Source organism: Zingiber officinale, chromosome 3B, assembly GCF_018446385.1.
Source record: "Zingiber officinale cultivar Zhangliang chromosome 3B, Zo_v1.1, whole genome shotgun sequence".
NCBI classification, from domain to species: Eukaryota; Viridiplantae; Streptophyta; class Magnoliopsida; order Zingiberales; family Zingiberaceae; genus Zingiber; species Zingiber officinale.
The window spans coordinates 103,175,945-103,202,164 of NC_055991.1; the positions used below are offsets into that span (position 1 = coordinate 103,175,945).

Sequence of the window (26,220 nt, forward strand, 5' to 3'; positions counted from 1 at the left end):
TGCTTTTTTGTTGGTCCATTGAGATATCAATTTCTTCGAATTTGAGAGTTCCTACAATATTGCTTGTTAATGTTCTGCTGCTTGTAGATTTGATTGATGATAGATTAACACTAATGCTTTCTTATGTGCATGAATTGCTCAGCAGTAGATCGCTGAAGCTCATTTGTATCTCTTGAGATCAACTTGATGGAGGTATAAGATGAGGCTGCACCGAATTGCACCTGACAAAAAGATTAATCTGTTTTTTTTTTTTTACCATTCTTTGCTGAATAATAGCTCCTTGAAATGCAATCAAGGGAGAAAAATAGATAAAAATCCTTTCCACCCCTTAGCTTGAGCGGTCAGTTATAAATTGATTATTTATCTTTCTTTGTATAAATTAAGGATGGATTGTGGAAGACTTTTGGTATGAGCATAATTCTTGATAGATTTATAGGGCATAAGACAAAAACTTAAAGGTATGAAGCAGAAGTGCACAATTACATGGGTTGCACACAAATAGAAAATAAAATGTATGAACATGAAGCGACACGAGCGCAGGCTGGTCTGCATGCAAGGCTGGCAGCACAGCCCTGCAATCTACACATCGAACACGCATCCCACGCAATGAGCCATACAGAGATCACATAACAGGGTCATGCAACCCCGTAGAGAATACTAAGAAAATAACAATTTTGATAGAGCAAATACTAAGAAAATAATTACGAATGTGCTAGTTTATATATTTAGACAAAGTTAAATTATGTGATACTTATTGATAAGGTGCGTCAAGTGTGTATATATAAATTATTTAACACAAGTGTTGCAAGTGTAATATCTTAAGTGTTAATAAATAAATCAAGAACGATTGTATACTTGAAAAGTAAAAAAATATTTGCCCAAAAGAGAAAGAACTAGAAGCAAGATTTCTTAGCGATTAAAGATCTAAAGATTGGGTTTAATGTTGGTTAGATTAAGTACAGATTAAACCTTAGAGTTGACTTAATCAATTAGAACCATTGACTAAATATATTTCTTGTTCGATTAAAGCTTGAGTTGACTAGTCAATTGATCAAGATAAATAAAAAAGGAATACAACATTTATATTCGCCTCTATTTGTAACTTAATTGATCAATCAGTCACTTTGAGCAATTGACTAATATTTCTTTGAGTTGGCTCAAAAACCATTGCACTGTTAGAATAGGATGATTAATTGTCGATACAATTGATAATATAATTTTTTTATAGGAACAGTCTATTGATGGAGCATTAAGTCAACTAATGGAGTAGTTGAGCAATTGCAACAGAACGATTAGCTGTTACAATGACGGCGATCTGAAACTTCATGGAAGATCAATTGATTGATGGTTAATATAGTTGACTAATATGACTGGTAAATTGTTGCATGACAAAGAATAGTCAATTGGAAGCTCAACGCTGAACTAGTGTAGAGAAAATATTTTAAGACTTGGATGAAGTCTTGATCAAAGGACTATATATATGGAGTTAGAAGGCAACGAAATGAACAAATCCAAGTGCTTATGCGATATTATTTTCTGAAATCTTCACTCTATTCTCTTACTCTACTTGTAATACTTCTCTCGTGCTTATAGTTTCATTTGTAAAAGAAAACTTTATAAAGGGTTTTTCCACATTTAAAATATAGCTAAGAAAGAAAAAACTAATGAATTTTCATGGAGTGACCTGCTGAAGGGTTATAGACTATAGAGTAGGAAATAGGGACTACAAAATTATATAAATACTCTTGTTTGCATTTTCTTTATAGTTGTTTTCATGTTTATGTTTTTTGTTTGTATTTTTTTTTTTTTTTTTTTTGCCGCAGACTAATCCTATTGTAGAAGTTACTATTATTCACCCCTATCATCTGTTTACCCCTATCCTCTTTTTTTATCCTTCAGCGTGCACATCATTGACTCCTTATAAGGATCCAAAGAATACATTTAGACACTAAAGAAATTAATTTAGGTAAAAGAAACATTTGCATAGAACATTTGTAATATTACTTGTGATACTCTGAATTTGTCTTATTCTTATTTTATTGTAAGTAAGGTTTTCTTCAACTTTGGAAGATATTCAAAATGGAAAAAGGATAGAGATATTTTGGAAGTGATTCATCGACTAATTATAGGCCTTGGAATAAGCACTAGGAGTAGTTATGGACCACAAGTATTTGCATTACTTGTGTTTCATATTTTATCTTTTTGATATATTTCTACCGTGTACTTACTTGATTGTAGACATGAGTAAGCGATTCAAACAATCAATTATTCACCAGCTCCACTTTTATACTCTCACCTTTCAATCATATACACTGCAATGACAATGACTTCTTAACACATCAACCACTTGATGACATTGCAGTAAGGGAGAGAATACTTGAGAATTTCTCTTTAACGGATAGGATTATAAAGATAGAGGAAAAATCTATGTGGTTGTTATCATTCACTTGGTCTAAAATTTATTTTCTCTCATTTTTGAAGAAAAAAGTTAAATTTTTTTTTTCACAAATGAAGCTGAAAGATTTTACACTCGCCAGCAAATAAATTTAAACAATATAAATGGATCCATCGAATGACTTAATATCATAAATGATTCAAATTCTCGTTGTATGAGTGTTTACCCTACTTTTTCTGAAAAAAACTCTTTTTGTCTCAATGGAAGTTAACAATTATTATTTTTAGCTAGTGGAAAGCTTGAAATTTATCTTGAATTAACGTAAAATTCGGTTTCACAAATTTAGGAAAAAATGAAAGAAATCTCATATGGCTAATATTTCTAATTGTCTTGTTCTTATAAATTATGCAAAAGCTTGAAAATTCTAGGGCTTAAGGGTAAATTTACCCTAATTATTCGTGTAGACTCAAATATGATCCAGACCAATTATCTGGAAATCAATCCAGCCGTCAAAAATCCTAACTGGCCCAATCGTTTCCTATCTGCGAGCGGTTTGGAACATGGAAGAGGCCGTAGGGTTTATCCCTGGGGGAGTTCAATGGCTGTAGCGTTGTAGATCGCTGGGGAGAGCCATGGCTGTAGGATTGCTGATCGCCAAAGTTGTCAAGAGCAGCGTGCCTCCAGCGTTCCCCTCACTCTCACATCGGTCAAACTCCGTCCGCCGCCGGTGTCTTCCGCTGCGTCGGATCCCTTCACACAACCACGTCCCATCTTTCTCACTCGCTCGATCATCGTGGCATTCCGAGTTCTGCTATCTATGTCTCCTCGCCGCGCCTTGGCCTCACTGAGCGCGTCTCCTCTGGCCTCCGTTCCGGCAAGGTCAGCTCGCCGTTTTTTATTATTTAGACACTTCTAGTTGATTAATTTGTGGGTGATAATTTTGATAAATTTTGTGCTCAATTTTAGAAAAAAATTGGATGCCATAAACTCAAAGGTGTGTTTTTTGCGGATAAGTTTCTTAGATTATGCTGGCTTTTTATGTAGTTAAAACAGAGTCGCACGAGAAATCAACTGGTTTGTTTCGATGGTTTTATTTTTTTTCAATGGTTTTATTTTTTTTCCAATGGTTTAGGCCTTCATTTCTGTAGTATATAACAACTTTGGGGGTGTTCACTTAAGGAATTTGTTATGGATCCAACCGATTGCAGCACACATCAAGGATCGGGCATCACAGTGACAATTAGCTTAGTGGCTGAGAGAGCACATTGCTTGGTCTTGGATCCATTTATTTGAGGCGTGATTTATTTACCAAATCTTTATATTCTTATACTAAGACTAGGTCTTCAAGTGTAGCTGAATCTTTGAATCTTTCCACTGAATCCTTTTCCTCAAAGATCTTTCTCTATTGATTAATCTAGATCTATGGTTTTTTTTTTCCAAGAGAAGGTTATTGATTTAACATTCCAAGGTTGTTTCCCTTCCTTTGGTCATGTTAGTCCTCCTTACCTCAAACTTTAAGGAGATGGATGCAATATCAAATTAAGCAATAACAAGTTATTGATTTCTTTTTCCTCCCTCTCTTCTCTCTATTTTCAATTTTGTTTTTTCAAATCTCTATTATCTCTCAACATCCCTCATCCTTTTTCTCTTTTAATCCAATCAAGACACTGGTTTAATTTTACCTTGATAATGCTAGTGTTGTATTTGATTACTTCTCACCATTGTTGATACTCGCCATTTCCCTCCTCCAAAAGCTATTGCCATCATTACTATTGTCGCCCAACCCCCTTATTGTTGCCTTATTGTTGCCGGTGGTGGTCAATTTGTTTGGTCCATAATGAAATTTTATAATATTTGTCTTCAAATCCCCTGCAAATTTTATCAATTTTCAAGAAAATCATCATATTCAATCTATAGAAAATTAATTATTATATTGTATTTTATTTTGAATGTTGAATATTACAATTAACACAATGTTGCCTTTAGGCCTTTAACTGCATCAATATATTTCTTTTTTCTTAATTCATTAATCTATACAAAATTGAAAGAAGATCCAAAATTCTAATCAAATATTTCTTTCTACTTCATATTAAACAATTGTGTTTTGTGAGCTTTTTTTTTGTGTCAGTATTGTTCTTCATCAACGAATGGAATGTTTGCAAACCTTCTTGTATGAATCACGAGTGCCTCTAATATTACTTGTTATGGTTGGAGATCACCCTAGAGTGGATATGTTTTGATTCTAGTTATTGAATTAAGTGTAGTACTGTTCATATTAAGATTCTAGAATTTTGTATTTTTTATTCAAATATTTCATGAAACAAATTATTATACTTTTAAGTTATTTGTTTCTTGACATCATGTTAGATAATGGTACATACGTTTTTTTATAGTTTAACAGAAAGAATAATTATTTAAAATTCATCTGCGTGCAGGATTTGCAAAATTCAAATTTCAAGAATGCAACGGAGTCAAATATAGGGAAGAACATCTCTATTGCAGAGAAACGAATATTCCTTGTTAATACAGTATGTGAATTTCTTATTTTTCTTTTGATAATAGTTATGAAGGAATAAGTTCCAATTAAAAGCTTTGTACAAATTGGTTCACAAGTAATCAAAAGCTTGAAATAAGGAATTGTCCTTACCAATAATGATATGGATAATGAAATATCCATTCTTTAAGTACTGTTTATCAACGTAATTCTTACAGTATAACATCTCCAAGGGTGATTTTCTGTTTAAAGTTTGAGCAATTAAAATCAGAGTATTTTTGTTCCATGGGGAGCTATAGTTATCTGTCTATTCTTATATATTGGCAAAAATGTTTAATTTCTCCAGCATATCGTGTGTCACATATACTTTACTGGTTACTCTTTCCTAGCTTCTGACCCTTGAAGAATCCAAAGAAGCTGTATATGGTACCCTTGATGCCTGGGTGGCATGGGAGACTAACTTTCCATTGGTTTCACTCAAAAAAGCTATTCTTGTTCTTGAAAAGGAGGAACAGTGGCATAGAGTTGTGCAGGTATTTCTATTGAAGTACTCTAATGTTTTTAATTGAAGTCTTGTTATTATTGTACTATTTTAGCATTTTTTATTGTTGTACATTCCCTTTTCAGCTTGCAGTATTGAATTAGATCAACTATGATCTTCTTTAGGTGATAAAGTGGATTTTGAGCAAAGGTCAAGGAACAACAATGGGTACATATGAGCAACTAATTCGTGCATTAGAAAAAGACAACAGGGCTGAGGAAGCTCACAGAATTTGGATGAAGAAAATCAGCCATGATTTGCATTCAGTTCCTTGGCGGTTTTGTGATCTTATGATTTCAATTTATTATCGTAATAACATGCTAGAAAGGCTTGTAAAGGTACACTTTCATGACATACACCCATTGACAAATAGGTATTTACACAGTATTTAAATTGTTTTCAAGACTTTATTCAGGAGGTTGTATAATCTGAACATAATTTCCTTTTGATGTTTTGAGTTGATTATGGAGTCAAATAATTCCAGAAATTCACATTTCCTCTTTATGCTATTCCAACTTTGCAGCTCTTCCAGTCACTTGAGTCATTTGGCAGGAAATATCCAACTAAGTCAATTGTCAGGAAGGTAGCAGATGCATATATAGTCCTTGATTTATTGGAGGAGAAGAATAAGCTACTGGAGAAGTATAATAAATTATTCAGTGAGGAGTCTGATCAAACTTCCCGAAGCTTTCGAAAATCCAAAAGAACCAAGGGAAAGGATGATAAGAGAACAGGTATGCTGCAACTTTGATTTTGTTCTCAGCAACCAAACTTCTAAGTTTAATAATCTTAATTATTACAGTTGGTTAGGTTAGAAACCAAAAAAGGAAAAGTTGTTTAAAACATGTCTGTATTCTACATATTTTCACAAGTTGCAGCTTGTGAACTCCTTAGCCTGGTTGCAAAAGTTCCATTTCACAAAACGAGTATAAGTGGTGTGTATGAATTATATACAGTTTCTTAGTGTTTAATTAAAGTTTCATGATGCAAGATACCATTCACCACAAAGAGACTGCCCGATTGGATAATGTGCTCTCACATATAAGCATATATCCTCCGTTGGAATAGAAGTAATGCGAGACTAGAGAATCGTGCTTACGTTCTCAGTGTGTTTTGCAATAGAATGTGTTCTTGCATTCACATCTCACTGTAAGGAATCTGCATAGAACGCATAGTATTACTATTTTTAGTTATATTTGCTAATCAATATGAACCTTTAAATCAATGCAGCATACTTTTCTCTCTAGATTTTACAAAGGCTTTGTTAGATAGTGAACCTGCTAGAACTTTGATCCTACCTCAAACCTTGATATTGGGTGGTGGATTAGACAGATTAAGGTGATAGAGTCAGTGGTTCTATGGTCAAAGTTAGGTTGAATTTGCTTGAATTGGATTAAGTTTGGTTCATTTAGTGGAGCTTGGCAACACAATCAATTTTGCCAAGCTTATGCTACTGGTTTGAGGGGGACTAGGCCAAATTCCAAGTTTTATGATGGATTTCTTATGAGATGGTGTGAGTCAGAGTGGTGCTCGAAGGCGAAGTTGACTTCAAGGAAATTGGAGGGTTTAACGTGGCATGAGTGTGGGTATTGGCCAATGTGATATTTAAGATGTCACAGGTGGGGAAGATTTGCCATATGTTACTTATGTGACTTGTTTGAGGTGGACTAAGCCAAATTCCTAGGTTTAATGATGGATTTCTCATGAGATGGTGTGAGTCAGAGTGGTGCTTGAGGGCAAAGTTGACTTCAAGGAAATTCGAGGGTTTGGCGTGGCATGAGTGTGTGTATTGGCCAAAGTGAGATTTAAGATGTCAGAGGTGGGGAAGATTTGTCATACGTTAGTCGGATGCGATTTGTTTGAGGTGGACTGACGGTAACCTTTGAAATTCCAAACATTGCACCATTTAGTGTTAATGCAATACTTGATACAGGTGCCACATCCTGTTGCATTGACAAAAGGTGTATACCGGCGCAAGCTTTAGAAGAAAATTCTTATACAATAGTAATTAATGGAGTCAATTCAAAGCAGTCAGCTAATTGGAAGCTTAAAGGAGGACAAATGATAATCGGAGAAAACAAATTCAGGATTCCTTTTACATACTCCTTTGAAATGACCTTAGGAGAAGGAATACAAATGGTCCTTGGGTGCAATTTCATCATAAGTATGTAAGGAGGCCTAAGAACTATCATTACAAGACAGAACGCAGCCTCCGCAATAGAAGAATTAGAACTGGACGAAGAGGAATACTTGGACATAAAGGAGCAGGTATTCTTTGCTGGTAATCCATCAAGCACTAATATTTTGATGAAACATGGACCATTGCTTGCCAGACTTAGAGAACAAGGCTATATTGGAGAAAATCCCCTCCAACATTGGGCCAATAATCAAATTATCTGCAAAATTGATATCATTAACCCAGACATTACCATTCAAGACAAACCTTTGTCACATGTAACACCGGCGATGAGGCGGGCCTTTGATAAGCACGTTAAAGCCTTATTAAAGCTAAAAGTAATCAGGTTCAGTAAGTCAAGACACAGAACTATGGCCATGATTGTGCAATCCGGAACAAGTGTAGATCTAACCACAGGCAAGGAGATAAAAGGTAAAGAAAGAATGATGTTTAATTATCGACCTAAACGACAACACATATAAAGATCGGTATAGTTTACCTAGGATAAATACTATTCAAGAAGGTAAGAAATTCTAAGATCTACTCAGAAGTTTGATCTAAGTCGGATTCCACCAAATAGTGCTGAATCCACTTCGATCAAGGACAACTTTTTTTGCCCTGGGTTATATGAATGGTTGGTAATGCCATTCGACTTAAAGAATGCTTCATGGTTTTCCATGTAAAGATGGACTTCCGCTTTAAAGGTACGGAGGAATTTTTAGCCTCTATATTGATGATATTTTGCCTTTCAAAAACAGAGAAGGAGCATATTACATCCAGAAGTTATGCTCAACATATGTGAGCAACATGGGTTGGTTTTATCACCAACCAAATGCAAGATCACAGCATCAAGGATTGAATTTCTTGGGGCGGAGATTGGTGAAGGAAAGCTACTACTACAACCGTATATCATAAAGAAGATTAATGAGGTACAGGACGACAAGCTTAAGGAAAAGAAGGGTATGAGGTCGTGGCTTGGTGTTTTAAACTATGCTAGAACATATATACTAAATCTAAGCTCAAAGCTTGGGCCGTTATATGAGAAGACATCTCCTCGTGGGGATAAAAGAATGAAGGCTTCCTGATTGGGCCCTTGTAAAACAGATCAAAGCCAGGCACACAGTTACCAGATTTAGAGATCCCTCCGAACATGCCTATATTATTATGAGACAGATGGGTCAATAATAGGGTGGGGAGGTATGCAAATGGAAGCCCAATAAGGCTAACCCTGTGAATATGGAAAGGTATTCGCCTACGCCATGGAAAATTTCCCACAATTAAATTTGTAATTGATTCGTAGATCTTTCTGTAATGGAGACGATGAGCGATTAAAGATTCATTTCCTAGACAAGGAGGAGATTACATTAAGAACAGACTGTCAAGCAATTATCGGCTTCCACAATAAATCTGTCAAAAATAAACCTTCCGGAGTACGATGGATAGCCTTCATGGATTTCATAATGTGCATCGGAATAAAGGTAAACTTTGAACATATTGATGGCAAGTTAAATATTTTTGCAGATAGCTTGTCAAGGTTAGTAGAAGATCAAGAGATGGTAGCAGTGCTGACAGAGGAAGGTCGGGGGGGCTCCACCCAATTCCCCTTACTAACAGAATACGAAGACCTAATTCATGACACTGCTAAAAGGATAATTCTCCAAGAAGAAAACCCAAAACGCCATAGGATGAAAGAAATTGAAGATCAAGCTATGAAATGCCTCCTGGCAATAACGAGTTTGAGCTTATCCAACGGATGAAAGAATATGATTTTAATCATAGAAGGCATCCGGGAGGTGGAAAAGAAAATTACTGGACGGAGAAGCTCCTAATTATTCAAGAAACACGAAAAGACCTTTGGAGAGCATCCAATGCTTTACGCGACGTCTATCGTGTAATACAGGAAACCCCACCATAGCTAGGAAGCAAGTGGTGAGCCCAAAATCCTACAGATGTAAAGTGGAAAGGATTGAGCCCCGGGGAGCCGTCCTTTCTCTAGTCACTATTAGCTGTAAAGTTACTTTATGTAAAATAAAGGTATGATGAGTCAGTATGTGCTGTAAAGTCCATAATAGCCGACAAAGGTGATGTGTAAGGACAATGGGGCTAAAGAAGGGCACCCGCTTCTTATCGTCACAACTTTGACGAAGCTATATAAGGACTATGAGTGTAAAGGTTTAGACACACTTGAACAATACCAAGGTGTTTATTCCTAAGTAATAGTTTTCGTGAGATTGTAAAACCTTTCCGAAGGTGAAATAAATTCTGAGCTTTGACTTGGGTTTCATTTCAAAATTATTTCATGGAAGGCGATCCTATTTTGGTATCAGAGCTTTGAGTTTTAAGCTCATGGCAGGCTAAAATTTTTTCTAGGTTCAAGGTGAAGGTAAGGGATTTTTGTGCCATTTAAAATAATATATGCTTGTTATTTATCCCTATTTACAAGAAGTTAATCGCAAGGCTGAAAGGTGGAGATTCGACAAACATCCTTGGTCTGGAGTTCCGCAAGGCTAGTAAGTGTGTAAGACGGTAAGCCGAAGGCCTTAATTGAGGATACTTCTTGGTAAGGATTACTAATATATTCAGATAAGCATATGATAAGGCGACCGAAGATAAGCATATGATAAGGCGACCGAATTTGTTAACTAAATGCAAAAGACTGCCGTGTGCGTAAGCCTCCAAACGGAGCCATTAATCAGGTGAGTATGAAAGTTTTATAAATTCCTAAGCTGTAAGTATGAGTATCTGATATATCACCTATGTCCGAAAGATTTGAGCAAAATATAAAAGAATGGTATAACAAGTCCCGAATCGTAAACCTTGAATACCTAGATCTTGCTGAAACATCAAAACCAAAAGTCTTGGAGTTAGCCCATATTATCAGGGAGTACTAATAACGCACCAGTTTGCTGTTGGGCCGACGGGAGAGTCCATGGCTCACTGTATTATCTTTTTATCTTCCTGATTTTTGCTCTAATAAATCCCGAATTTTGGTAAGGATTTGGAAATTCTGGTCGTTCTATTGCTGGTGGTCCCATCATGGTATCCTTTGGTGGATTATACTTTGAGATTGCTGATGATGAAGCAAAGAGGCCTTCGTCTTTCTTTTGGATAGGATAATCCATTTCCAAGCCTTCCTCTAGGTCCAGATGAGCTATCATCTGTTCATCAAAGACGTCTGGTTCAGCTGAATAAAAAGAAGTTGAAGAGTCATACCCACCACCTTCCGTATAGAATGGATTAATCCATTCGTCGCTGGGCATATCCTCCGCGAGAGCATATAGCCGCTGATAGGATGTTGAAGGATCAACAACCTTCTTTCGTGGTAGGAGTTTGTCCATCAAATTGGTCCAAGCTGTGGTTCCAAGCTGGACTGTCGGGGTAGTGGTCTGAACTACAGTCTGTTGATCGGTTGAACCAAAACCCCTGGTTCCTCTAACAGTATGTGGCAATTCGACCACTTGTACAATTTCCGGGGTGACTATTTTTCCAAAATTAACTAAGCTATGACTTCTCCTTTGTTTAATATTATGTTACCATATGCCATATTAAACACGAATTTTTAACTTCACCTCGGAAGTCATTGTCGATAACTCCCCCCTAATGTATATCCTTGTGCGCCACGCAACTCCAGATCGTAGGCTATCCATCCATAAGGGTGTCAATTAGGGTGGGTCGGGTCGGGTTGAGTTTTTTGTTTTTTTTAACCCAACCCGAATCCGACCCGAACCCGAGTTCACCCCTACACTCCTCAACCCGAACCCGAACCCGACCAACCCGATCAACCCGAACTCGACCCATATAACTCGAAAATCCGATTCAAAATGACTTTTTTGGGCTATTTTCCCTATAATTTTTCACTTTTATCTCAATACTCCATCATTATCATACAATCATGATATTAATATACATAAAAATATCTAAATTTTTAAAATAAAATTTGATTTAATCCAAAAAAAAACCCACAAAACCCTATATTTAAGCCAACCTGGGTCAACCCGGGTCAACCCGAACCCGACCCGATCCAACCTGAAAATTTTTTACTCTCCAACCCTCCAACCCGAACCCGACCCGAACCCGAAAATGCCCAACCCGAACTTGATTTTTTTCGGGTCGACTCGGGTTGGGTCGTCGGGTCGGGTTCATTTTTGACACCCCTAACGCTAAGCCGGTCGGTATTAACTCTCGTTCACCTGCTTCAATTATATAGGAATGATTAAGAGTGAAATCATACCCTGCAGCTCCTGCCGTTCTTCTTTCTAGTATTATGACATCAGGATTTACTTTGGGGTATTCTTCCCTTAGCATTGCCAGAATTTCATTTTCTGGGGAGGTGATCTCCACATCTTCATGATGGGTCCTTTGAACTTCGCGGTCTTCAATTGTAGGAGTATACCTCTGGAACTGCATCAAAACACTGCCGTCTAGTAGTGCTCGGGTTTGTTCTCTAGTTGGTGCTACTGGGGCATCTGGAATCCCTGAGCACTATTAATACCATGGCCCTGTATCTCGCCTATATAGAGCATATATTCTGATCATTACGAGGCCCATATGCATATGGTAAAATCCTGCCTCTCGTAAGACTTGATGGCTTTATTGTGTAACTAGTGGTAAGTCCACTTGATTTTGTTCAATACAAAGGATGTCTTCTTCAGAATAATGTTGATAGACCCTATATTGAGTGGGTCTAAATCCAGCTGAGTATAGAACTTCTGCCGGTACCATGCCAGCTCTTCTGGACCGTGAGATCTCCAATTGCTCTTCAAGACTTATTTGGCTCTTAATAGTACGCCTGAGCGTCTTTGGCTTGGCATTATCCTTTGCTGTATATTATAGAATCTTCGTTGGTTTGTCCGGTAATCCTTGATCTGATCCTCAGCACTAGAGACTTGAACTGTTGAGGTAGTTGATACTGCCGGTGGTCTTGCAGGATTCATTTCTTCTTCTTTTGCTGAAGAATATCCGATGGGTTGCGATAAACCAGAATTGAACCCCTTTTCTTGGGAATAATTGGTTCCGTTCCCAAGGTTTGATGATGGATGTTTTATGAGATGGTGTGAGTTAGAGTGGTGCTCGAGGGTGAAGTTGACTTAAAGGAAATTGGTGGGTTTGATGGCATGGGTGTGAGTGTATCGGCCAAAGTGAGATTTAAGATGTTAGAGGTGGAGAAGATTTGTCATATGTTACTTAGCTAGTAAAGCAATAAAGGTTGTAATAGAGGCAGTAGATACGATGATTAATAGAAGAATTAGTATTTTGTGTGTACAAGAGACAAAATGGATAGGTGAGAAGGCAAAGATGATAAAAAAGTTAGATTTTAAGTTTTGATAAATAGGAAAGAGTAAACAAGAAATGAAGTGAATATTTTTATAGATAGCTCATTAAAGGATATAGTTGTAGAAATAGTTAAAAAGGGAGATAGAATTATAACTCTTAAGATAGTAGTGATGAAAGAAAACTATGAATGGAATTAACATATATGTAGATGAAAGTACCAAATTAAGGTTTTGGGATGACCTAGATAAAGTATTACAAAACATTCTACTAAATGAATGATTTTAATATGCAGAGATCTAAATGAGCGTGTCGGAGTGAAAAATAAGGAATATGAAAAGGTGCGTGGGTTATGAGTTTGGAACAAGAAATGAAAAGGGGAAAACTATATTGAATTTTGAAATAGCATATGACCTTATACTAATTAATATATTTTTTAAGAAAAGAGAAGAATACTTGATTATATTCAAAAGTGAGAATAATAAATCGTAAATTGACTTTATGGTTAGGAAGAGAAATAGAAAGATTTATAAAGATTGATATCAATTGAAGGAAAATATACACGACTTCTAGAATTAAGTGATTGAAGTTAAAGAATAGTAAGCAAAACATATTTAAGATAGAAATACAAGTATTAGTTGAAATATACGATGGCTTTAATACATCATGAGATAAGATGATATCAAAGTTGAAAATAGTAGTAAGAGTGTGCACAGTGAGTCAAAAGAGTATGCACCACCAAATAAAGAATTTTGATGATAAAATGAGAAAGTGTTGGAGAAAGTGATGGAAAAACGAATAGTCTATAAAAAATTATATATTTATGAGACCGAGAAAAACTTAAAAAAATAAACAATAGACAAGAAAGAGGCTAAGAAAGCAAGGAATGAACTTTTGACTGGTTATATCAAAAATTGGATATAAAAGAAGGGATAAGAGACATTTATAGAATAACTAAAGTGAGAGAGAGTAAGATGAGATCTTATCCAAATAAGATGAATTATAGATGAATGCAATAGAGTACTAGTAAATGATGGAGAAATAAAATAGTGGTGGAAGAAGTATTTTTATCAACTTTTTAATAAAGTTTAGGTGACCAACTTAACTTAGGTAATTTAAGTAAGTTAAATGAGTATAGAAATTTAAATTTTTATTATAGAATTCAAACTTAAAAAATAGAACAAGCTTTAAATGGGATGAAAAATGAAAAAATCGTTGGACTAGATGATATTCTGATAGATGTATGAAAGTATCTAGGGAAACAAGGTATTGAATGACTTATAAAATTAATTAACATGATATTGAAAATGAAAAAAAGTCTAATCAAGGAAGGTAAGTACTCTAGTTCTCTTATATAAGAACAAGGGAGACATACAAAATTATGCAAACTATAGGGGTATTAAACTAATGAGTCATACCATGAAATTTTGAGAAAGAGTAATAGAAAAAAAGATTAAGGAAGGAGATCACGATAATCGAAAATTAATTTGGATTCATGTCTGGAAAGTCAATAATAGAAGTTATACATCTTCTCAGACAACAAATTGAAAAGTATGGGGAGCAAAAACAAGATCTATAAATTGGTATTCATTGACTTAAAAAGCTTATTATAAAAGAGAAATTATATAGAGAATTCTAAAAAAGAAAGGTGTTAGCGTAGCATATATTGAACTAATATGTACAAGTAACGACCATAGTGAAGACTTCAGATAAATTAACTGAAGCATTTTCAATAAAGATAGGGTTACATTAAGGATAAGCTTAAGTCTTTATTTTTTACACTAATCATGCACGAACAGACACATTCAAAATAAGTGCATGTTGTTTGTAGATGATATTATTTTGGTAGATGAGACACGTTATGATGACTGGTCATGACCGGTCCTAAGCTCGGATAAAGGAGGAGGGTTGCGTTAGGTTGTCAGCCAGCGTTAAAACTATGACAAATATTCAATGAATGAATCCATTAAATTATTGTGCTAATGCTAAGTTGTTCCCTGGAAGGAACACGTTGCAGTGTTCGACTGTAGCGCCTCGACAAAGACTGCTATATCTCCAGAATTTGGGTGTAGTGCTAAATATGCAAGAGTTCACATTACATGATTCGACTGTAACGTATCAGTAAGGACCGCTACATCTCCGTAAGAACTTCGGTGTAGTGTTAAATAAGTAAGAGTTCTCATACCATAAGTTGGATAAGAACAAATATGATAGGAAAATTAATAACCTGAAATTTGAAACATGGAACATAGGAACTCTTACTAGTAAATCAATGGAGGTAGTAGATACGATGATTAGGAGAAGAATTAGTATTTTGTATGTATAAGAGACAAAATGGGTGGGCGAGAAGGTAAAGATGATAGAGAACTTGGGTTTTAAGTTATGGTACATCGAAAAAATTAAAGTAAGAAATGAAGTGGGTATTATTGTAGATAGTTCGTTAAAGGATGAAGTTGTAGGAGTAACTAAAAAAGAGGATAGAATTATAACCCTTAAGATAATAGTAACGAAAGAAATTATGAACATAATTAGCGTATATGAACCGCAAGTAGAATTAGATGAAACTCTAAATCAAGGTTTGAGATGACTTAGATGAAATATTAAAAAATATTCCACAAAATGAAATGATTTTAATAGGAGGTGATCTAAATGAATATGTCAGAGTGAAAAATGAAGAATATGAGAGGGTACATGAGAGTTATGAGTTTGGAACGAGAAATAAGGAAGGAAAAACTATATTAATTTGTGATAACATATGATCTTATATTAGCTAATATATTTTTTAAGAAAAGAGAAGAACACTTAGTGGGGTGTATTCAATCAAAAGATTGAATGATTTTCAATAATTTTTTTTTTAATGATAGACTTTTATGGAGTTGATAGATTTTTATTAACTTTTATAGAATTTTCCATAGTTGTGAAAAGAATTACATGGAGTTCTATAGACTTTTTTGCGAGATTTTTGTATACATTTGTAAACTTCATGAAAATTTGTAGATTTATAGGAAAGAAAAATTCTATAAGTTTCGTTATTGTCGATATGATAAACATCGCTCCACATTCGAACTTATCTTTTTCCTATTATTGAATATATTTATTGTTTTCTGGGCATGTGTTTTCCTCGTAGGAATTGCTCCTGATTTATCTTATTACAATGTGTGTTTGGTTGGTTAGAATAGTTATTCTAGTCCTATGAATTCTTATGGAATAGGAGCTCGATGTTTGATTCTGAACATGAACTTGGAATATCAAATTCTTATATTCCTTATTTTATTCTAAGGAATTTTTATTCCTCTGCTATATTTACTGCACTAAATACTCCGATTAAATACATATTCGATGGGTGGTGGGTTGATAGAGAACGGATGATTAAATTGGTCCTTTAAGATCGAAGAAATAATTAAAATCGAGGAGTGGGAAGAGAAATGACTTATTCGTAAAAAAATTAAGGCGATTGAAGTCTATAGAAATCTCGAGGGTGAAGAGAAGACTTTTTTTTAAAGTTGTACCAAGTGTTTTGGAGAGCTCTTATTGGTTAAAATTTGTATCGAAGGAATTTAAAGGAATCGAAAATCTATTGAAACTTTGAATACGAAAAGATTTTTATAGAGTTTTAAAAAGTCAATTTGAATACTACATGATTTTTAAAACTCTATAAAAATCTAATTTGGATTCCACTAGATTTCTATAAAGTTTATAAAAGTCTAGAATATCTAAACTTTTAAAATCTACAAAAATCATTTAAAGTAATTAAAAGTAATTAAAAGTAATTAAAAGTAATTAAAAGTAATTAAAAGTCTAACATTGAATACATCTCTCTTAGTCACATTCAAAAGTGGGAATAATAAATCACAAATTGACTTTTCTTATGGTTAGGAAGAAGGATAGAAATATTTGTAAAAATTGCAAAGTCATTCCTGGATAAAGCTTAACTACCCAATATAGATTAGTGTGTTGGATATACGCCTCAAACATAGTATCAATAGAAAGAAAATATATATGACTCCTAGAACTAAGTGATGGAAGTTTAAAGATGAGAAACAAAATATATTTAAGGAGAAGGTAGAAGCATTAGGTGAAATATACGATGACTCTAATATAACATGGGATAAGATGGTATCAAAGTTGAAAATAGTAGCTAAGAGTGTACTCGGTGGGATATGCACCATTAAGTAAGGAATCTTGGTGGTGGAATGAGAAAGTACAAGAGAAAGTGAAGGAAAAACGAATAACTTATAAGGAATTATATATTTGTAAGAACGAGGAAATTTAAAAAAATATTCAATAGCCTAGAAAGAAGCTAAGAAAGTAGTTAGTGAAGTAAAAAATGAAACTTTTGAATGATTATATTAAAAATTGGATACAAAAGAAGGGGAATAGATAAAGTGAGAGAAAGGAAAATAAGACATCTTATCCAAATAAAATGTATTAAAGATGAACGTAATAGGGTATTAGTAACGATGGAGAAATAAAAATGGTGGAAGAAGTATTTTCATCAACTTTTTAGTGAAGGTTTAGGTAACCAACTTAACTTAGGTAATTTAAGTAAGTCAAATGAGCATAAAATTTTAATTTTTATCATAGAATTTAAACTTCAGAAGTAGAACAAACTTTAAATGGGATGTACAATGGAAAAGCCGTGTTGTACTAGATGATATTTCGATAGAGGTAATGTTTGAAATATACAATGACTCTAATATAACATAGGATAAGATGATATCAAAATTGAAAATAGTAACTAAGAGTGTACTCGGTGAGTCACAGGGACATGCACCACTAAGTAAGGAATCTTGGTGGTTGAATGAGAAAGTACAAGAGAAAGTGAAGGAAAAAACGAATAGTTTATAAGGAATTATATATTTGTAATAACGGGAAAATTTTAAAAAATATACAATAGCCTAGAAAGAAGTTAAGAAAGTAGTGAGTGAAGCAAAAAATGAAACTTTTGAACGATTATATCAAAAATTGGATACAAAAGAAGGGGAAAGAGATATTTATATAATAGCTAAAGTGAGAGAAAGGAAAACAAGGGATCTTATCCAAATAAAATGTATTAACGATGAACGTAATAGGGTATTAGTAAACGATGGAGAAATAAAATTGGTGGAAGAGGTATTTTCATCAACTTTTTAGTGAAGGTTTAGGTGATCAACTTAACTTAGGTAATTTAAGTAGGTTAAATGAACATAATAATTTTAATTTTTATCGTAGAATTCAAACTTAAGTAGAACAAACTTTAAATGGGATGCATAATGAAAAAATCGTCGTACTAGATGATATTCCGATAGAGGCATGGAAATGTTTAGGAAACAAGGTATTGAAGGGTTTACAAAATTATTTAACATGATATTGAAAACGAAAAAAATGTCTGATCAATGGAGGATATATACTCGAGTTCCCTTATATAAGAACAAGGAAGACATACAAAATTATGCAAACTATAGGGGTATTAAACTAATGAGTCATACCATGAAATTTTAGAAAAATGTAATAGAAAAAAAATCAAGGAAGGAGACCAAAAATTAAATTGGGTTGATGCTTGGAAGGTTGACAATAGAAGCTATACATCTTTTTAGATAATTAATTGAAAAATATCGGGAGCAAAAAACAATATCTACATATGATATTTATTGACTTAGAAAAAACTTATGATAGAGTTCTAAGAGAAATTATATGGAGAATTCTAGAAAAGAGAGGCGTTAGCGTAACATATATTAAACTAATTAAGGATATGTATGAGGATGTAATAACCAAATTAAAGACTTTAGGCGGAGTAACTGAAGCATTTTTAATAAAGATAGGGTTACATCAAGGATTAGTTCTAAGTTCCAATCTTGTCACACTAATTATGGACGAATTCACTGCGCATATGTCAATGTTGTTTGCAGATGATATTATTTTGGTAGATGAAATACGTAAAGTAAATGCTAAACTAGAATCTTGGCGAGAAACACTAGAAGGAAAAGATTTTAAGCTTAGTAGATTAAATATAGAATATATGGAATTCAAGTTTACCATATTAGAATTAATGAGATAATTGTTAAGATAAGAGAGGACGAGCTGATGAAGGGATTGAGAGAGATGTCTTACATAGAATACAAGCAGGATGGTTGAAATGGAGGGGAGCGTCGAGTGTTTTATATGATTGTAAAGTACCTCTAAAACAAAGCCGCAGTTAGATCTGTTATGTTATATGGAGCTAAATGGTGAGCTATGATTCGAGCACATGAGCAGAAGATGAGAGTTGCAGAGATGAGAATGTTAAGGTGGATGTGTGGACATACGAGAATGGACAAAATAAGAAATGAGAGCATTAGAGAGAAAGTTGGAGTTGTATCTATTGAGGAAAAATTCTGAGAGACGTTTAAGATGGTATGGATATGTTCTTAGACGACCAATAAATGTCCCAATTAGGCGATGTGAAATTATGACAAATACGCATATCAAACGAGGAAGAAGAAGATCAAAAAAAGACTTGGTTAGTAACAATAAAACAAAATAAAATTTATTTAAGTATAGATGATGATATAGTAGGAGATAGAGCTCAATGACATAAAAGGATTCATATAGCCGACCCCACCTAGTGGGATAAGGTTTGATGTTGTTGTTGAATATTAGACGTAATAAAACAATCGTTAAGATAGGAGATGACGAGTTGTCCGAAACTAAAAGCTTTAAATATTTAGGATCATTTTACTAAATGATGAAGGGATTGTGAGAGATGTCTTATATAGTAAAATGGTTGAAATGGAGGAGAGCGTCAGATGTTTTATGTGATCGTAAAGTGTTTCTACAAACGACAGTTAGACCTGTTATGTTGGGCTATGACTCGAGCATATGAGTAGAAGATAAGAGTTACAGAAATGAGGATGTTAAGGTGGATGTGTGGACATACGAGGATGGACAAAATAAGAAATGAGTGCATTAGAGAGAGTCGGAGTTGTATCTATTGAGGGAAAACTCCGGTTCAAGATGACACAAATATGTACTTAGACAGCTAATAATGTTCCGGTTAGGCGATGTGAAACTCTGACAAGTATGCACATCAAACGAGTAAGATGAAGACTAAAAAAGACTTAATCAGTAATAATAGAATAAGATAAAATTTATTTAAATATAGATGATGGTATAGTAGGGAATAGAGCCCAATGGTGTAGAAGAATCCATATAACCGATTTCATTTAGTGGGATAAAGTTTGATGGTTGTTGTTATACTTGGCAAAAAAACTTGTGCTGATATTCCTAGTCAATAATAAGATGACACTTTTGTTTTAAGCTGCTGTTGGACCGGTGGACCACTTATGATTTTGTCTATGGTGATCCAACTCAACACACATTTCACTATCTTGACCATCTATGATTAATTCATCTTGCCCACATTATTTATTCCAAGATTTAAATTTTGAGTGGTGCCAAAATTTTAATTTATGATCGAAACAATATAGTTTCGATACCGTATTGTGTTGTGCCGATATAGTTTCGGTATTTTTTAAAATATTATTTTTATTAATATTTGATTGCTATTTTAATATTATCTCATAAAATATTTAATATTTATTAAGTAAAAATCAATTTAATTAAAATTAAATTAAATTTATATATAGAATAATTTAGTTTATTAATTGTAGTATATTTTATAAAATTAGAAATTATATTACATTTTTTTTTTTATCTTTCTTAATAATCTGTTTTTCTATATTTATCTGGTAAAGAGATAAGCAAAGAAAAAAAAAAGTAATCATATATTTTTTTTTCTCTATGTACGGAGGGGAAAAAAATAATAGACAAAAGAGTAAAAGAATTAACAAGGAAGAAAAAAAGTTAATGCATAAACGAAAGAAAAAAATTAGGAAACAAAACAAAATTAATAAGGGAGAGAAATTAGCCATTAAAAAATAAAAATTTTAAACTAAATATTATAAAAAAGCCACTCGATCGCGATGGCTTTTGCAGCCTCGTGGAGGTTATCGTGATCTCGTAAGGTTGTGATAGCCTCTACAAATCATGACAACCAATGGTGTCGGTGCCGGGCAGTAGGCAAAATGTCAAATTCTACTCGTGTTGTCCGGCACGGTACGAAATTTTATTTCATGATTTACTCCTTTCCTATTTAGATTTCACAATGTAGAATCCGACATGAAATTTTTATTGATTTCTTTGTCATTTCTTGCTCTCCCTTAACTATCACCTCCTTGAGGTATCCCATTCCTACTAATCTTTGCCTTTCTTTGCATGACACCTAGCTTTATAAGTAGGGTCATTAGCATAGAACTATTTTTATGGTCTTTCTTTGAGGCGCTGCAACCGCACAGAGGTCTCTACGACCACGCCTCCACAAGTTCGTGGAGGCTACCACAAGTCGGGGCAGCCCACAGTGCCAGTGACGAGCGACAAACAAACTACAGGCGAAATATTATTTCATGATTTATTCCCCTAATATTTAGATTTCACAATGTAGAATCTAATATGAAATTTTTATTGGTTTCCTTGTCATTTCTTGCTCTCGCATAACTATCACCTCCTTAAAGTATCCCATCCATATTGATCTTTGTTTTCCTTTGCATGACACCTAGCTTTATAAGTAGGGTCATTAGTAGAGAACTATTTTTATGGTCTTTCTCTGAGTCGGCACGATCGTGCAGAGGTCACCGCGATCATGCCTCCGCTAGTTCGCGGAGGCCGGCGCGAGTTGCGGTGGCTCGCAGTGCCAGTGTTGAGTGGACGGTGGCCAGCGGGCCACAAATTTCAGTCATGCCGCCTAGCATGGCACAAAATTACATTTCTTGATTTACTCCCCTTCTATTAAGATTTCACAATTTAGAATCTGACATGAAATCTTTATTGATTTCCTAGTCATTTCTTCATTTCTTGAGGTAACTCTTGCTCTCCCATAACTATCACCTCCTTGAGGTATCCCATCACCTCTACTGATCTTTGCCTTCCTTTGCATGACACCTAGCTTTATAAGTAGGGTCTTTAGCAGAGAAGTTTCATTTTTTACATCTACTGTATTTATGGTCTTTGTCTGAGTACCAAGCTCTCAGAATTCTTGTCTCCACATTGGTAAGTATTAGCATTTCTATTTCTCTTTGCTTCTAGTTTTTTCCATCTTTCTTGTATTAACCTTGAGCACATCCATGCCACACTCTCGGTCTAGCTAGTTGTGCCCACCGTCCTTTGTTCAAGCAACATTTACTTTCGCCAAACTATACTTTTCTACCCAGAGCTTGACCTTACTGAACTCAATTCAGAATCTCTTCAGGCCCATATGCCACACTTAGTCCAAGATGAATTGACAAGGTTTCATTGGGAGAAGGTTAAATCCTCTACTATCACCAAGTTCAAACTTGGGAAGATTAGGTTGAAAGTATAGAACTTTCTTTTGCATTCTTCCCCAGCAGATAGAGAGCTCTTATCCCTCCAGCTAATTGTGTCATCATCTTACAATAATTCCTTGATACTAGTATCTGAGTTCCTCTTCGCTTTCATCATTCAACTATTGAACATTTGGAACTTGACATTTAGTCAATTTTCTCCAACTCTTAGCATCACTTGGTAGTCCACCTAGCTGAAGGGCTACTCTTTAAAAGAAGCCATTGACAATGATCTGTCGCAGCAGTTATCAAGTCTACCTTGTTTGAGGATGCTCTAATATGTCACCTCATGTTGGGTGGAAGGCTAAGGGCATCCCAACCTTGATAAAAAGGTAGACATTTTTCTTTACTTGAATTTGCTGTGACTGATACCCACTATCGGTATTTTCGACATATCATCCTGAACATTTTGGGTAACAGTTACAAGACGCTAATAAGTTAACTGATATTATCAGTTCATTCATCATGTTGTAGGATTTGGAGGTTCTGTAGTTTTGAATCTCATTCCTAATTTGCCATATCCGCTTCATTAGTTTACTAATGCAGTTTCCTTTTAACCTACTTCTGTAGATAAGGACAAACTTCATTGGGCACTTTAGGAAGATTCCCCTAAGAAATCCCTTGAATATTTTCCCAAGATGCACACTGCTATTGATATTATTGAAACAAGCTCTCCATAGGGACATAGCTACTGCTTCTCTTCCGAAGATCCCCATACCTCAACCCCCTGCAATTGGCCCAATTCCAGCACTTGACCTCATCATTTTCTTTAATTTTTAATTCGCAATGTGATGTTATGATAATCAATTTAGTAAAGAAATAAACATTTTGCTAGTTTGTGGGATTATTAGCGTGCATTTACCTTTTGTAAAATCTGTATGCGTGCCTTTGAAATATAGCATCTTACAAAATACATAGGAAGCGATATTGGATATAGCAGACATACCAAATGCTTGCTCAACTAAAGCCATTTTTCCTTCAGGAGTGGTAACTTGCGTTGCTGCAGAAGCTTCAACACAAATTGATAGCGGGCCGTCAGATGCAGAAATTGATTCGATGCTTTAAAATAGGGATGCAGCTGCAGAGGTGATTTTATCTCTCATCACAATTTTTTCTTAATTTTATTCTACTATTCCACTCCATTGTGCGACTATCTGCCGCAGATAGCAAGAATTCAAGAATATAGAGCTGTGCATCTCTTATGTGCATTCCTAAATCAAATTCAATGATCAAGTTTTGCGCTGCCCCTACACCAACCAATTATGCTCTAAATCTGGAGGCACGTTGTACTATTACCTCCAAATTTTTAGTAATGGGAGAAAGCTGAGCCTTCACCTTGATGGTAAATATTAGCTCCTGCAATGTAACATTTCTTCAAAACCATGAGGCAACTACATACTTGCAACCAACGCAGTAAGTGTGCAAGATGCCAAATGATTATTTGGACTCGTTATATTTTTTTATTTTGCATATCGTCTGCTTTTAGTAGAATGACTGGCAAAAAGCCATCTGTCTGAAGAAATGTGAAATAAGAGACCATCAATTCTGAAGAGAGTATTTTTCAAACAGCTTGAACATTGATGGCAAGCATCTGTGGGAACTTTTTATAACGTTATATTGCTACTTTGGTTGATGGAATCGTCCTATAATATTACATTCTATAAAGAATTTGATTGACAGTTAAATGCTTTTTTGTTGGTCCATTGAGATATCAATTTCTTCGAATTTGAGAGTTCCTACAATATTGCTTGTTAATGTTCTGCTGCTTGTAGATTTGATTGATGATAGATTAACACTAATGCTTTCTTATGTGCATGAATTGCTCAGCAGTAGATCGCTGAAGCTCATTTGTATCTCTTGAGATCAACTTGATGGAGGTATAAGATGAGGCTGCACCGAATTGCACCTGACAAAAAGATTAATCTGTTTTTTTTTTTTTACCATTCTTTGCTGAATAATAGCTCCTTGAAATGCAATCAAGGGAGAAAAATAGATAAAAATCCTTTCCACCCCTTAGCTTGAGCGGTCAGTTATAAATTGATTATTTATCTTTCTTTGTTTAAATTAAGGATGGATTGTGGAAGACTTTTGGTATGAGCATAATTCTTGATAGATTTATAGGGCATAAGACAAAAACTTAAAGGTATGAAGCAGAAGTGCACAATTACATGGGTTGCACACAAATAGAAAATAAAATGTATGAACATGAAGCGACACGAGCGCAGGCTGGTCTGCATGCAAGGCTGGCAGCACAGCCCTGCAATCTACACATCGAACCTACACATCGAACACAACCCACGCAATGAGCCATACAGAGATCACATAACAGGGTCATGCAACCCCGTAGAGAATACTAAGAAAATAACAATTTTGATAGAGCAAATACTAAGAAAATAATTACGAATGTGCTAGTTTATATATTTAGACAAAGTTAAATTATGTGATACTTATTGATAAGGTGCGTCAAGTGTGTATATATAAATTATTTAACACAAGTGTTGCAAGTGTAATATCTTAAGTGTTAATAAATAAATCAAGAACGATTGTATACTTGAAAAGTAAAAAAATATTTGCCCAAAAGAGAAAGAACTAGAAGCAAGATTTCTTAGCGATTAAAGATCTAAAGATTGGGTTTAATGTTGGTTAGATTAAGTACAGATTAAACCTTAGAGTTGACTTAATCAATTAGAACCATTGACTAAATATATTTCTTGTTCGATTAAAGCTTGAGTTGACTAGTCAATTGATCAAGATAAATAAAAAAGGAATACAACATTTATATTCGCCTCTATTTGTAACTTAATTGATCAATCAGTCACTTTGAGCAATTGACTAATATTTCTTTGAGTTGGCTCAAAAAACCATTGCACTGTTAGAATAGGATGATTAATTGTCGATACAATTGATAATATAATTTTTTTATAGGAACAGTCTATTGATGGAGCATTAAGTCAACTAATGGAGTAGTTGAGCAATTGCAACAGAACGATTAGCTGTTACAATGACGGCGATCTGAAACTTCATGGAAGATCAATTGATTGATGGTTAATATAGTTGACTAATATGACTGGTAAATTGTTGCATGACAAAGAATAGTCAATTGGAAGCTCAACGCTGAACTAGTGTAGAGAAAATATTTTAAGACTTGGATGAAGTCTTGATCAAAGGACTATATATATGGAGTTAGAAGGCAACGAAATGAACAAATCCAAGTGCTTATGCGATATTATTTTCTGAAATCTTCACTCTATTCTCTTACTCTACTTGTAATACTTCTCTCGTGCTTATAGTTTCATTTGTAAAAGAAAACTTTATAAAGGGTTTTTCCACATTTAAAATATAGCTAAGAAAGAAAAAACTAATGAATTTTCATGGAGTGACCTGCTGAAGGGTTATAGACTATAGAGTAGGAAATAGGGACTACAAAATTATATAAATACTCTTGTTTGCATTTTCTTTATAGTTGTTTTCATGTTTATGTTTTTTGTTTGTATTTTTTTTTTTTTTTTTTTTGCCGCAGACTAATCCTATTGTAGAAGTTACTATTATTCACCCCTATCATCTGTTTACCCCTATCCTCTTTTTTTATCCTTAGCGTGCACATCATTGACTCCTTATAAGGATCCAAAGAATACATTTAGACACTAAAGAAATTAATTTAGGTAAAAGAAACATTTGCATAGAACATTTGTAATATTACTTGTGATACTCTGAATTTGTCTTATTCTTATTTTATTGTAAGTAAGGTTTTCTTCAACTTTGGAAGATATTCAAAATGGAAAAAGGATAGAGATATTTTGGAAGTGATTCATCGACTAATTATAGGCCTTGGAATAAGCACTAGGAGTAGTTATGGACCACAAGTATTTGCATTACTTGTGTTTCATATTTTATCTTTTTGATATATTTCTACCGTGTACTTACTTGATTGTAGACATGAGTAAGCGATTCAAACAATCAATTATTCAC

The 26,220-nt window shown here is 34.4% G+C and overlaps 1 protein-coding gene across 1 annotated transcript; it reads left to right on the forward strand.

The window, feature by feature from the left end:
• The first annotated feature begins 2,867 nt into the window (after positions 1-2,867).
• Positions 2,868-23,936, forward strand: LOC122055076. Its single transcript, XM_042616471.1, has 8 exons — positions 2,868-2,967; positions 3,069-3,274; positions 4,831-4,923; positions 5,279-5,422; positions 5,556-5,768; positions 5,954-6,164; positions 23,234-23,337; positions 23,415-23,936. The coding sequence occupies exons 1-7, from the start codon at positions 2,868-2,870 to the stop codon at positions 23,314-23,316; spliced, it is 1,050 nt and encodes a 349-aa protein (XP_042472405.1). The 3' UTR covers positions 23,317-23,337; positions 23,415-23,936.
• Positions 23,937-26,220: the final 2,284 nt, after the last annotated feature.

Bases quoted from the DNA above. Each gene is read 5' to 3' on its own strand.
- LOC122055076 (XM_042616471.1), top strand. From the start codon at position 2,868: ATGATCCAGACCAATTATCTGGAAATCAATCCAGCCGTCAAAAATCCT. The intron at 5,423-5,555 runs GTATTTCTATTG...GATCTTCTTTAG, and splicing joins AGTGGCATAGAGTTGTGCAG to GTGATAAAGTGGATTTTGAG. The intron at 6,165-23,233 runs GTATGCTGCAAC...TTTTTCCTTCAG, and splicing joins AAAGGATGATAAGAGAACAG to GAGTGGTAACTTGCGTTGCT.